This window comes from Pinus tabuliformis, chromosome 4_2 (genome assembly GCF_031772625.1).
Source record: "Pinus tabuliformis cultivar Carrire ecotype Pingquan chromosome 4_2, CPIR1, whole genome shotgun sequence".
Classification (NCBI taxonomy): Eukaryota; Viridiplantae; Streptophyta; class Pinopsida; order Pinales; family Pinaceae; genus Pinus; species Pinus tabuliformis.
The window spans coordinates 269,103,614-269,119,246 of NC_142304.1; the positions used below are offsets into that span (position 1 = coordinate 269,103,614).

General features: G+C 38.0%; 1 protein-coding gene across 1 annotated transcript; it reads left to right on the plus strand.

Annotated features, from left to right (window-relative positions):
• The first annotated feature begins 308 nt into the window (after window positions 1–308).
• LOC149169015 (uncharacterized) lies at window positions 309–1,538 on the plus strand. The gene has a single exon (XM_089425048.1). It carries the CDS (start codon window positions 309–311, stop codon window positions 1,536–1,538), a length of 1,230 nt encoding a protein of 409 aa, XP_089281174.1.
• Window positions 1,539–15,633: the final 14,095 nt, after the last annotated feature.

Consider the following 15,633-nt stretch of genomic DNA (forward strand, 5'->3'; position numbering starts at 1 on the left):
GCCTCTCTGTCATCTCGGGGGAGAAAATTTGATCTATCCAAAGCTATCAGACATGCTAGAGCTGAAGTCACCTCTGGTCGTCAATCTACTCTTGATGGGGTTCTTAGAGCATTGAATACCCCTGGTAGCGTTCCCCCATGAAATGCCTTTCCTTTAATTGCCGAGGCATGGCTAGTGCCTCCAAGAAACTAGCCCTGTGTAGACTTCTTGAGATCGAACCTGTTGACATCATTATGTTGCAAGAAACCCTAGGCTCGGCTGATCTCATCACTAGTTCTTTGAACTCTATTTCCCCGGGATGGCACTATATGGCATTGGATGCTATGGGGAGATCTGGTGGTCTTGCCATTGGATATAATCCCAAAACCATCAGGGTTGATGCATCTTGGGGAGGCCATGGCTTTCTGGGGTTAGATCTCTTTTCGGCAGAACTTGGCACCAACCTACGGGTTGTCAACATTTATGGTCCTTGTCAACAGAGGGAGCATTTCTGGCAGCACCTGCTTGGCCTATCCATTTTCTCATCTGATCACATCATTATTGGAGGCGATCTCAACTTCTCCCTAGGTTATGGTGAATCATGGGGGTCTATGGCACAAGTGGACTCAATCTCGGGGTTTATGACTAACCTCCTGGAGCAGTTTAATTTGATGGATGTCCCTATGAACAAGCCTCTTCCCACTTGGAGGAACAGAAGGGTGGGTGAGGCTGCCCTTGCTCGAAGATTAGATAGATTCATCATGAAGGGGCCCCTAATACAACAGTTGCATCATTATAAACAATGGGTAGGAACTAGGGGTATCTCGGATCACTCCCCCATTTATCTGGAGATATTGGGGCCTCACCACAAGCCAAAAGCCCCATTTAAGTTTAATCATGTCTGGCTTCAGGACCCTACTTATGTTCGTATGGTTTCGGACTTCTGGGCTGCAAACCCGATCGATAGATCAGACTCCATGGCAAAAGGATTCTGTTTAAACTTATCGATGCTCAAGCATCTCTCTATCAACTGGGCTAGAGAGAAACATCAGAGGGAGAATTCGACTCTATTACATATAGAATCAGAGCTCTGTTCTCTGCTCGATGAGCGAAGTCTGGGGTTTATCACTGCAGAAGAAAAATCTCATTTGGTTGAACTTGAGAACCAGAAGGCTCAGATCCTAAAGGAAAGAGAGGAATCCATCCGTCTTCAGAGTAGAGCCATATGGTTGAAAGCAGGGGATGACAATACTAGGTTTTTTCAGAACTATGCAAAAGGTAGAAAGGTAACAAACACCATTTGGAATCTACCTCTACCTGAAGGAGGTGTGGCTGATTCATTCAATAAGCTCTCCCACCTTGGCTCTACTCATTTTAAGAACCTATACAAAAGCCCTCCTGGTTCGAATCTTGCTGATATCATTAATGTTGTTGGGCACTTCCCCAGATTTGTAAATGAGGATGAGGCAGAGGCACTATTCACTCCCGTGACATCTGGTGAGCTTGAAGGCACACTAAAATGGTTCAAAAATGACAAGAGTCTAGGACCAGATGGCTAGACCATTGAATTCTACCTTGCCTTCTTTGACCTCCTGGGACAAGATCTGCTGAAGGTAGTGGAGGAGTGCAGATTCTCTGGATCTCTGTACAATGCTATCAACTCGACTTTCATCGCCCTCATCCCAAAGTCTGACACCCCATCCTCCTTTAATGACTACAGACCCATCTCTTTGTGCAATTGTCTTTACAAAATCATCTCCAAGATCATTGCAAATCGCCTCCGCCCTATCCTCTCTCGTCATATTGCTCCCCAACAATTTGCCTTTCTTGAACATCGACAGATTCACGAAGCTATTGGCTCAGCCCAAGAAGCCATTCATACTATCTAGACCAGACACCATAAAGCCATTACTCTTAAGATAGATCTGGAAAAAGCTTTTGACCATGTCAGTTGGCTTTACATTAAGATGCTTCTTATCCATTTGGGCTTCCCCCTCAATTTCATCACCTGGATCATGGCCTGCATTACCTCACCCACTTTCAGTGTTCTCATCAATGGGTCTGCATCTCATTTTTTTCACTCTGAAAGGGGGCTTAGGCAAGGATTCCCCCTCTCACCCCTCCTTTTTTTGATTGTCATGGATGGTCTCAGTCGATTGATTGCATTGGCTAAGAGAGATGGTGATCTTTGTGGACTTAAGATATTTGATGACTGCTTCCTCACCCATCTACTTTTCGTGGATGATGTACTTATTTTTCTTGATGGTAGTATTCAGGATTCCCACTCCTTTTCCAAGATTCTCTCTCTTTTCTCATCCGCTACTGGGATGCTAGCAAATCACTCAAAATCCACCATCACTTTTGCCCAAACCTCCATCCAAGAGACTCATTTTGCTCATCAGTTGTTTCCTTACTGCATCAATCCACTAGACCAGGGCCTCAAATACCTGGGGTTCTAGATTAAGCCCATCAACCAGAAAATAGCTGATTGGGTTTGGCTAGTCACAAAATTGGAGAAAAGGCTTACCATATGGAGCCACAGATATTTGTCCAGAGCTGGTAGACTTGTTCTTGTAAAATCTGTTCTTGAGGCCACTCCTGTTTTCTGGATGGCACTCACTTGGATTCCCAGGAGCATCTTGGCCCGTCTACAACAAATCTGTAACAGATATCTTTGGAATGGGAACCAAGACAAACGGATTTTTACATGGGTCGGCTAGAGCAAGATAGCGCTGCCGAAAAAATGGGGAGGCTAGGGCCTAAAAGATCTTCCTATATTCGCGCAAGCTCTTGCTGCCAAAATGGGATGGACCTTGTTAACCGGACAGAATCTCTGGACTGCCATCACATATCACAAGTACATTTGGCCTCAAAAAATTATGGATTGGATTCGTTTGCCTAAATTTGGCATCTCATATGTCTGGAAGGCTCTCCTACACTCTCTGCCGCTCATCAGGGATAATCTAGTCTGGAGAATAAACAATGGATCTAAGGGTCGCATTAGTTTAGATTCATGGATTGGAAGTGGAGGAAGATATTAGCTGTCCAGAGATCTTATACAACAACTCCATTCACACGAGCTTAAGGTACTTGTAAACATTGCGGATCCTCATAATTCAACCATTTTTTCTCAAAGATGGAAATCCGCTTTTCAGCTCGATTTACCACAATGTTGGCATCAAGAATGGCATGATTATACTTCTGCTCTATCTGAATCTCATATCAGGATAAAAGAGGGCCCGGATGAACTCATTTGGCATCTTTCGGACAGTGGTATATACTCACCAAAGTCTGGTTATTTAGCCCTGATCTCACACAAGATTCCGAATTTGATCACTTTCTAGTGGAAGTCTATATGGAAACTTACTAGGCCTCCTCGGACCAGAGTATTTTTCTGGTGTATTCTTAAAAATAAAGTTCCCACTGGCGACAATATTATGCATCGATCCTTCCATGGGCCAACCTGGTGTACATTATGCAAAGGATCATCGGAATCGATTGCACATCTATTTTTGAATTGTCCAGCATTGATTGATCTTTGGAAAAATATATCCTCTACTATTCGCTTCACGGGATTCTGGGATGGTGAAGACATTAAAAAAGCATGGGAAGGCTGGTACCATCGACATAAAGGGTCTAAGCTCCAAAGTATCCCTTTGATTATCAGCTGGCATCTCTCACTAGCCTGGAATCGCTCCATTTCCGACAACAAACTTGTGTGTTGGCCACACACTGCAGCTTGTATAATATCGACATATAATGAGATGCCTGAGCCTCCACAACCCCGAGCCTGCAGGCCACATGCTCCTCCATTTATTGATAAAAATACCCCTTGGGTGTATTTTATGGCGCAGCACAACAGCAGGGATGTGGTGGTGGATTCATCCTACACATTAGTGATCATCATTACTTCAAAGTTAAGATGGGATTAGGGGTTGGAACAAACAATTTCGTTGAACTCATCACCCTTCGTCACCTCTTGCATTTCTCTTTGGGGCATAACTGCATGAGCATTAATATATTTGGAGATTCGAAGATCATTATCAATTGGTTCAATAATATTACTGCTTGTCACATACACACACTCAGTAATATTTTGGATGAAATAAACATTTTCAAGGCTCAATTTAATTATATCACATGTAATCATATTTACAGGGAACATAACAGCTGTGCTAACGAGCTATCCAAGGCGGCCACGATACTACCCAGAGGAGAGTGGATGATCCAGGAATAGCGAGGGCCAAATGAATACCATTACTATCACCGCCCTTACATAGATCTACATTATCACAGGGCCGAGAGCCCATGATCTGGTTATCTTTTGGAATTTTTGAAAAATGTTTTAATTTTTGAATATATTATATAGGATATATGTATGGCCCTGCGTGGCAAATGTACAGACAAAATACAAAGCTCTTTTTTATGAACATCCTGTGTGATGTTCTGGATAGTATACAGTTATTTTTTGCAGAACTTTCAATTTTTGACTGAGCCCTCTGGGGCTAGACAGATACAACATATGCATATTGCATTTACAATAAGTAATATTTCAAGTTAATGAAAGATTACGATTTTTCTAGTGGAAAAAAAGAGTAATATTAAGGTAAGATAGAGAATTGTTAATTGTGTTTAAGGTGTCTCTCTTTGGTATCTAATTGACACATTGACATTCTCTTGTTATGATCTAAGTAACCTTAAGAATTTTCTAATTGCGTTTAAAAATGATCATCATCTAATTAACATTGTTGAAAGAGGCATTGGATTTGTATGTTTATGATTATTTCATGAGAAATTATCCATTGTGATATTGGTAATCTACATAACATTTTTTAGCACCTTTCTATCTTGTATAATTGAGAACTTTTCTTTCGGTGAAGATTGGAATTATACATTGTTAAGTACTTCATTGTCCTAAATTGAATACCATTGTAATTTGTCTCTAATTATTTTAGACCCTTAACAATCTCACTGAAAGTAATATCTCATATTGAATCTACATTCTAGGTTTAGTCTTGCACTAATTAATTTTCCTCCAAGCATAAGCTTGGTTGAAATATTTTTAGGACCACCTTTCTCATCCATTTTGTGAAGTCTAGATCATGTTTTGTGGTTAACACGGTGACCTTGTAGTTGTCAGAGCCACATTATTTGCAGTGTTAAAGGCATCGGGTGGTTACATTTCCAGGGGACGTATCGTTAATATAGACATTGTTATCTTTCCCCAGGCTTCTCTCCACATCCTACTCTAGAGACTAGTTTCAAAATAGCTAAGGGGAAGGATTCAACTAGTCAAGCATCTAATTTAAAATTAACCAAGATCTTACAGTTCACTTAGTTTTAGGTGTTGCATTTCATACAGGATAGTGAAGCATCCTAAGGTAGAAATTGTTCATCTAATGGATTGGTAGTTAATTCACATAAATCAAGTATTTTGACTCCATTTAAGCATTGTTCTCTTAAAGTAATCTAATCAAATCACTAAACTTGATAAATTAACCAATTTTCTAGGACATTGAGTTGTGCCTCTCGGACTTGTCAGTTGTCGATGGGTCTTTCATCTTCACATTTTATAGTGACTACCCCCCACAACCTATTATAGGGAGATAGCTAGAACAGAGAGGTTGGGGATTAGCGTGATAGGCTAGACTTGATCATTGTGGCATCTTTCCTATGCAATTTAAGCAACAACAACGTGCATCATAAGTCCCATCACGGAAATATATGTTTCAACATAAGAGAAGCTCATCGCATTTCATCTCAGATGAAAAAGGATGACTCGATCCATAGAAGAAGAAGAATGATCCACATGACAATAAAGGAGATTTATTTACCACAACCAAGTTTGTAGAAATCATAAATGACCTTGGTAAATATCACACACCCTATGTCCATTGATTGACCCTCACCCAACTTGATCCTCAGTAATCAAGTGGTAGAACACTTGCATCCAAAACTTAAGGAAAATGATTTTACCTTAACCAAGTTCATGGAAGTCACATCCGACTTTGGTAAATACACACACACCTAAGTCTCCTCACACACTGGCCATATGGGTAGAATTCTTGGCAAACTTAACCAATTTTGTGGCCCTTGGTCAATAAAGACACAAGGTGACTTACAGGTAGGATGCATACTGGGGCATGTACTTAGCCAAGTCCATGGCTCTGAGTACCCTAACACCTAGGAGCATCGATGCTCATCCCCCCTCACCAAGTGCACGTTCACTTGAAAGATTAGGGGAGAGCATATGCTCAGTGTTCCCTCTCAAGGAGGGATACATTCTCCTACATTCCAAGCTACTCTCTAAAGAATAAGGACTTTGTTTTTGATAAAGTATTGATGAGAATATAAACAACTTGATTATCTGTTGAAGCCTCACTACCTCAGCTCTGTAACAAGCCACCATCATAGCCTCACTGCTCCTTTTGTGCTAGAGCCTCATTTCTCCCTCTGTGTTGGAGCCTCAATTCTCTATCTGTGGCACCATGTCTGACAATCTTCTGGATAGATTTTGAAGCCACATAGTTCGTTATTCATAAATACAAGATGCAATATGATCGACCATTTTTGGATTGAGTGCAATCGAAGTATGCTACCTACTCATCTAGGAAATCAAATCAAGACCCATCCTGAAGCAACATCTCCATTTTTTCTTCTTGTTCACAACACTCTTGATTCACTTATCATCGACATATCTCTTCAGTCACATCACTGTCTCGATCCATGACTAACTGTACCATGTAGGTATCTCAATACTAGATTTGAAACATCCTGATATACATTTCCAGGATCTATTTGGCCTAGGGTACACGTTGCAAAGAAGGGATCCATCTGATTGCCTACTCATCATGGGATCCACCAAATCTAAATCTTAAGAGGAGTCTTTCAACTACTTTAGTGTAATACACCATGCCAAATCTCTGATAGCATACTTCCCTTGATTAGGAAGTCCACATCATCTCTTTGTTACACTTATAATCTCAAGAAGTGGATCACCTTGGACTCATAGGTCAACTCCCTCTAGTATTGAATGATGAGATTATTTGTTCTATCATAAATATACATTAATAGGATGTAAAAGCAAATATCAAAGACATATCTTCATATGGGGATTTCTTTAATCTGCAATCATGGGTCTCCTTCTCATGTACCTCAAAGCTCTCAGGTAGATCCAAGTATGCTTCTTCCTTAAGTACATCATGGAGGAAGCTAATCTCACATACATATGATAATAATGCATCTGACAATAGGTGTTAGGATTGTATCATAGTCCTCTCCCTTTGAGAGAATATTCCTTATCATTGTTGAACTTTCTATTGTGGAAGAATTTGACATTGGACCTTTCATGAAGGAAATATTGCTCTCAGAGAATTTTTTTTCTCAGAGAATCTCATCTAACTATTACATCCAATTTGACAGTCTACTCCCCATGAATAGGAAGCTTCTTCAATCATATTCACAAACCTAGGAGACTACAATCCTTCCTTCGAGATTTGATCTCTTATCCATTTTCAAGCACAACTCTAATTATGGGGTGGCTCTACATCCTCCTCCATCTCAAAATTTATGACTTGGCCCTTACATCCATCTGATGTACTTATTGACCCCAGAACAAGAGCAAGAGTAATAATAGAAAAGTAAATAAACATAATGAAATTGTACCTAATGATGAAGCAGGACCCTGCCTGGTCCAATCTATATATTGGGGGAATCCTCTACATTTTGAGCTTCCTCATGTTTTCATCATTTGTTGAAAGCTTCATCCACAAGACACTATTGTATTTCTTCTATAGATATGAGAGTGCCTCCTTCATTCTCCTACACCAACTCCCTCTTGGAACTAACTCCTCCTACATTACTTTTCATCTTGATGACCCTCACTATGGATTTTCTTTGCTTGATCACACCCTCATCCAAGAAGTTAGGAAAATAAGCATTTGGTTAGCCAATTACTCATGCAGGAAGAATAAACACTAATCAAGAAGATAAATCAATTTAAACAAGAACAGTGTTACAAAGAAATAACATGTCTTGAAAGTACTTATCATTAATTATGATTGTAGGAAGTTATCAACTCCCTCTTGATCCTTCCTCCTTCTTTCCCTAAGGCACCATTATCCATCAATCATATGTTAATGTCATCTATAAAAGAAGAAATGCTTCCTCTTGGGTACCACCTGTATTCTCATTTCCAGATCCTTAATCTCCTTCTTGGGCAGCCAAACCCACTTATCAATGTATAATATGGCCACTAGATTTACATCATACCATCTCCTATTGGGCAGGAGATAAACCCAACTAGGGTTACTCTGAATTTTTCATAGGTACTAAATCTACCACTTGTATAACTCAATAGCTTCTCACTGATCATATCATCATAAACATTCTAAATCACACTAGGGTTCCAATACTATAGAACCTAGGCCTTTTCCATGTCCAAGGCCACTTCAAGGGTTTCTCCCAACCCCTAACCTTTATTTGTGAGAACAAGGGCTCCCTAGGGTTTCCTTCAAACCTTAGAATTCTTTCATATCTCCAACATCTTTATCCCGTTCACTCTGCTTGATTAAGAAATCCATCATAGGTGTCTACACAAGGGTGATCTCAAAGACTTTTCTTCAGCCCAGCTTTGATACCATGTTAAAGTTCTAAGGGCTAGATTGTTCTTTGTTATAGATAATTTCATTTTAAAATATTTTCAAACTTTCCACATTGCATTCACCCCATATCATCATAAGAAATTATATAGAAAGAACATTAACATTAACAATGCAACAAAATAGTAAGAAACATTAGAAGAACAACATACACAATAGAGACACTAGGATTTTGGTCAGAGACAAGGGGAAAGCCCCACAAGAGGGAAAACCCATAATCAAGTCTTCTTCTTCTTAGACATTCATCAAATGTTTAGCTGAGATACAAAGTAAAATTATAATGAGACACGAGTCTTTCAACATCAATCACATTAGACCTCCTAGGGCCAATCCTAGATCATACAAGATCCTCATAAGATGGTAGTATACATACCTATCAAGGAGGCATTCACAAGCCTTCCACAAGACCTTTGATAGGTCTCCTAGTTATAAAAAGAGGAAACCATAAGGGTTGTCTTCATATCATTGTCACAAGTAGCATATATCTATATCTTAATTAGCATACATGTTACTACTATAGGAGCATGTGTCACTGTTATGTGTCAGGCTCATATCACTCTCAAGTATTACTATCATAAGTATCCCTGCCATACATTAAGTATCACTGCCATACATCATTGTCATAAGAACATTGTTCACTCATAGAAGATTACATCTACAACTCAATGAACAAGGGCTTGATAACAAGCCTTCTTGACTGCTCCTTACATCCTTGAAGAGTCAATCATTAGGGAATCATAGGTTTGCACACACATAGTGAAAAATATACCCTTTTGTCCATTGTTATAGGGCTCACCAAACTAGCCACTAACTACCCTCCAAGTCATTGTTCTTAGGATGATTCAAATTGTTGTTCAATATGCTAAACAATGTTCTACATCCCTAGTAGGACATCAACATAGAAAGACCAACCATACGTCTATCAAATGAATTGATTCTATCCTCAAATACTCGGATTATATGTATGAACCTGATTTTTTCGGTCGTAGTTAGGGCTTCTTGTCCAGTCCACATCAACCCTAATATTGGCCTCAAAACCTCTTCAAAACATGTGTTTTCTTCTCTTCTCAAGCCTCATCCTCCTGCGCTTATTCTTCAAGACACTCAGTCCCTTTTTCACCTATCATATGACCTCAGTCGACTCAAAAATAGGTGCTCGACCCTCCTGAAAACACAGATCTATAATAGTGGCTTGTACTAAGAGAAATAACACCATATACTTGCACAAAGATATTCCTTCAAGCCTCAACCAAAATCTTCCTTTATGTCCTAGACATGTCACAAGATATTTTCCACCAAACCATGCACAGATATAACTCAGATCCATAGAAGGATGATCATAGACATAGGAATCTTTGCATGTCACAGAGAAAAGGGGTACCACAGAAGCTCGCATCATCACAAAAGTGCAGTTCTAAGAGACTTGTGTATCATAGAAAATGTAGTGCTTGAGGAGGTTTGTATGCCACAAAGAAAGATGCCTCAAACTTTTGAAATATTCCACAAATGAAGTCTAAGTTGAATTCCAAATGGTGGAGGATATGTTCCCATTTATAGTTTTTTCTTCATGCGAAGGGTCACAACCTTTGGGTAGTCCAACTTGAGATAGGAGGGCCGACTTGAGTAAATTATTTTATTGTTTATTTATTTGCATATAATTTCTTGAGCTAACTTGAGTAAATCATTTTCTCATTTATTTATTTTCCATATACTTTCTTAAGCCGAATTGAGGATTTTCCTAACATTGATTTTGAGTCACATTATTTAATGAAAAAAAGTTGATTTGAACACATCAATAATAATATTTTTTCCTTTAACCAATTTAAATTCTTTCTTACAGCAAGATCGATTCTCTTTGGGGTAGTTGGGCTTCTCCTTGGGGCAATTGAATTTCTCTTGGGGAAATTCATCCTAAAGCTTCCCAAATTTCAACACTTTTAGCACCAATATATGGAAGTGCAGAAATTTTAGGGCAAGTGTGGCAGTGAGATTCTTCTGAGGCCCAGACAATACCTTAAGGAAAATGCAGAGGCTAATACTGGATAGTGATGTTAGCATAGGTTTACTCAAATGTTTCCTTGGTAATTAGGTGCAATAGAGTGGGGGTTTGGAGGCAGCAGAGACCTAGAAAATTTTGGGCAGTAATAACGAACAACATAAACTTGTGGTGGAGGGTCCAATACATCTACCAAAGCATTCATAGACCTTGGTAGGGTCTATTAGGACATTGCTAGGGAAACAAAATTTGTAGTAAATGTTATTTTCAAGTTTTCTCCTGAGACAATGAGGATACAAACAGTTATGTACGTTGGTTATTGAGTCAGATTGGTTACTAGGAGTACTTGACTATTGTTGTGATCATATATAAATTGATAGTGTTCGTAGCAGAGGAACTATCATTGGTATGGATGCTATACAACCAGGTTTTTTGGTGTAATAGCACTAGGAGCAGTTGTAAAATTAAAATTTGATGTGAGCTATTGGTGCATTCTGAAATATACTACTTGATTACATTGATGTGTATTCTTTATCATCTCTTTCTGGAATTGAAAGAAATATTGTGAAATCAATGCAATTTATCTTTTTTTCTTATAACACTAAGGGAAAAAATCCTCTAGGTATATTTTTCATTAATACCATTCACCTCATCAAAATATAATTCCTCAAGAACCTATTCATCCATGATGTTGATCTCAAAAATGAGAGACACCATTTTCAAAAGTTGCTTCATTTTATTCATTGTAGATACTTTGTAGTGTTGGTTTCTTTGCTTTCAAATTTTGTTTGCAAATGTCTTATTTAATGATCGAGACTCAAAACTTTTCCTTTTACAAATCTGAACTTAAAATAGTTTCCTTTTCATCTTCAAATAGGTGTTGGAAACGTCCTTTTATTGATTGGTTTTACTTTCTTCAAACTTGGGCTTGCCAATGCCCTTATCAGAACTAAAAAACTCTTCTTCAAAAGATGCTTCATTTACCTATTGTAGCATGCTCTAAATGTCTCCTTTCGCAACTAATTCTCCATTTTCCATCATAAGGATAAAAAAAATCACTTTATTGGTCAATTCCATTGTCTTCAATAGTTGCCTTTTCCTTTTCCAAGGGGCTATAAATGATTTTTTTCATGTCTTCAATGGGAGGACCAAGGCCCTCCTCAATAAGCCTTTTCCAATCACAATATTTTTTTATGTCTCAAATAATAGGGAGCCATTTTTCATCATCAAGCAATAATATGCGTAAAATGCCTCTAGGAAATATGCAAAGGAAACAAATATTTATTTGCCAAAATTGTTGAACCAACCCCTTGCAATCCTTTTTAAACTAAGTGCAAAAAATTTCATCATAGTGTCCTCATGAAAAAGGTCATTACTAGTTGTAAATTCCATTAGTGCAAGTAGATGATGCATGACCAAATCACCACATCCTTTGAATCTTGGAATTCCCCCTAGTTCTACATAAGGGTGTTCATGAGGAAAATCCTTGGTCGTTGAGAAATCAATTGGAACATGCCATTGTGCAATGCATGGAGGGAGATTTGTCCTATATTTAATTCAAAATAATGTTGAAAATATAAATTTGCAACAAATGTTGACATACCTTACAAATATGCCATCATGGATTCACCATGATAAGCTTGTTTCAAAGCCTTCATGATTGATGGATTTGCTCACCTCTAGAACCAACAATGTCTTCAAAATATGTAAGGAACAAGGGCCTTGTTCCTTCATCAAGTCGCCATGTGAGAATATCTTCAATAACACTCTTAAAAACCATTTTCCTGGGAGAATGGGATTTATCCTTGGTAATAATGCTAAAAAATGTTGCCACCCAAATTGTATGTGTGTTATAAAATCCCTAATCCCCTAGTCCTACATAAGGGTGTTCATGAGGAAAACCCTTGGTCCTTGAGAAATCAACTAGAGTGTACCATTATGCAATCCACTAAGGGAGCTCTATCATTTCTTTACTTCAATATAATGTTGAAATAGAAATAAGTAATAAATATCAATCATACCTTACAAACATTCCATGGTGGAGTTGCCAAGAGAAGCTTGTTTCAAATCCTTCACAGTTGATGGATGTCAGCTCACCTATATAGCCAGTAATGTCTTCAAAATCTGTAAGAAACAAGGGCTTCATTCCTTCACGGACTCACCATGTGAGAATATATTCCATGACACACTCTCACAAATGTCATTTTCCCAAGAGAATGGGCTTTACCATTGGAAACAACGCTTAAAAAATGTTACCACCCAAATTGTACATGTGTGATAAAATCTAAAATCCATAATGCACAATACCATGGGAACCTCTTAGGAAGGTCACATATTACCACCTCAAAAACATATCCTCTCACTTTAGGTCACCTCTCCTCAGACTCAAGGGGGAGTTTCCATACTAGGATCACTAAGGATTAGTAAAATGAACACAACATGATGCCAATAGTAGCCTCAATGAAATGTACTTTTTGGATAGTTTTAGAGCTTTTTGAGAAACAATTTTTTTTTTATGGAGGATTAAGAAGATTGGTGCCAATATCCTTCTAGGGCTATGGAGTCAAGAGGAATCAAGTGGAAATATGAGATCAATAATAAGACCCTCTTATGTCGGTTATCTAGTGCTTGTGGATCAAGGAAAGATGTTAGAACCTAATAGTGAAATTAACCCCTTGACTAATAAAGGAAAATCATGAAATGATGGCCCCACGAGAAGGGATCCCTCTAAGGGAAAGAACTCACCCACAAGAATGAGTATGGCATGAAATAAATCAAAACCCTTACCAAGGAACTTTAGAGTATGTCCTATTAAGGAGGATTAAAGCTTACCCCAAACGAACAAAACAGAGCATGTGAGAATGACTTCTAGAGATCCTCTCTTCAAGTGACAAAGTTTTCCTTCAAATGGATCGACCTTAGTATCTTGTGGTATTCTTGAATTATCACAAAAATTTATTTAACGATGTAGAAGAAATAACCAAGAAAGAAAAACTTCTAAGTCAAAAGCATTCAATGCATAGTTAAGCCCTTAAAACCAAAAATTATCTAATAAAGATATTTACATTAAGCTCTAAAGAGAGGAGTTCTCTCACAATCCAACCAAGTGTACAAATGAGGAAACTCTTCTCTATTTATTGTGTGGGTTCTAACTTCCTTTACAATAAGATATCAATATTTGATTTAATTCTTTTATCTTGCTAAAGAAAACTTAGAATAAAGTGGTCAAGCCACATGTACAATAAAAGATGAGTAAAACCCTCAAAGAGAGGGGTTGATTCACCCAAGAAGAAATAAAAATGGTCCAAGTTTCCAAGTCAAGTTTGAAATTGGTCCAAATTTGATGTAGATGATCAACCACCTCATGTTGCTTCTAGGGCAATTACCCCATGAAGATATTGCAAAATTCCATTAAAGGGGTGGCATCATGATAAAATCACCAAAAATTATGTCAAATAAAGGTCCAAATCCTCCAAATAATGTGCCAAATGGAGGCATATGGTCATACCTTAAGTCATGGCACTCCATGAAACCTAGAAGATGTCACTTGAAGTAAAGTTTTGGTCATAAAACCCCCATCTAGCCAACTAAAGTCAAATATAAATAAATTTAATCCCCACCCTAGCTCCCTTACTCTTAAATATACTTAATCCAACCTATGTCCACATCATTGAAGGTATACTAAGAGAGTGAGACATTGTTTTCATTATCCTTAAAATTCATCCAAACTACCCAAACCGTTTCCACAAGTGTTGTAGGTGAAAATGAACACTCAAATTATGTCAAAATTAGCCCACAAAGTCACCAATAAGGACAAAATTCAAGAAATTTCCATGTGGTATGCAAAGAAGACATCCCTATGTGCCAAACTGGCCCCAACAATGTTCCAAGAGGTGTGACCAATTCCTTGGAATATGTGAAGTTCCTTAAAGAATGTGCACTATTGTGGGAAACATGAAACAGCCTGTTGGGACGCATAATTGGCACCTTTTTACACCTATTTTCCCTACCTTTTCTTATCATTTTGACTCTCAAAGCCATACCTTATCACTCTGACAGTCATTATTAACTAAAGTATGTTTCCATTCTATATGCCATCCTTATTATCTAGTTTTGCTTGTAATTTGACATTGAAGCTAACAACTTTAGACATTTTTATTAATAAATTGATAAAGGGTTGTTACAGGGTGTGTGGCTTTTTGAGGTGTTGTTACATGATTATATCTTTGAGTTTTTTCTCACCAAGGAATGGAGCGAAGGCTTTGTCGACGTTGTTGATATGCGTTGAACTTATTTTGGACATGTTGTCCTCCTATATTTAGTAATGAAGATCGATTTGGACTAACAACCAGTCAACGCTAGCTCAACCATCGACTGGCCTAGTTGAAATAGTTAGGATTTTCAATTGACAAATCAATGTAATATTAGACAAGCTATTACAACTTGGTTTCAACTAGGGTTATTTCTTAAAAGACAGTTATTGTATATTCTTTATTTAGATTACATGATAATTGAGAGATTCTCATGATGATATTGTTTTTTGAAAATAGGAATGTATTTTAGAATTTTAAAAGAATGTACTCTTTGCCCGCGAGGCACGAGTGGAAAGAGAATAGAGCAGGAGTACCAGCAATATAATCATGTACTTTACTTTTCATTAAGCAAATCTCTACCATTTGTGGCTTCATACCTTTCTTATTAGTAGTGTGTGTGTTGTGTAATTTACCAACCCAAGCTAGGAAGGAAGGGCCCTCCTTCTTAGCAGGGATCATTGGTTAGAGAGGTATTATAACAGTGTGCTTTTTCCCTCTCATTTATGATTTATCTGAATTATTGTTATTGTTATAATCTTGTTCATGCATCATATAGTTTCATAATTCTAATCTTTGTTATTGAGTAATAGCATATGTCCTAGACCGGTCCCTTCGTTAGTGTGATGTTTATTTGATTTCTTTTATAGCTTCTTGGTTTGTTTATTTAATTGAATGGATGTTTCAG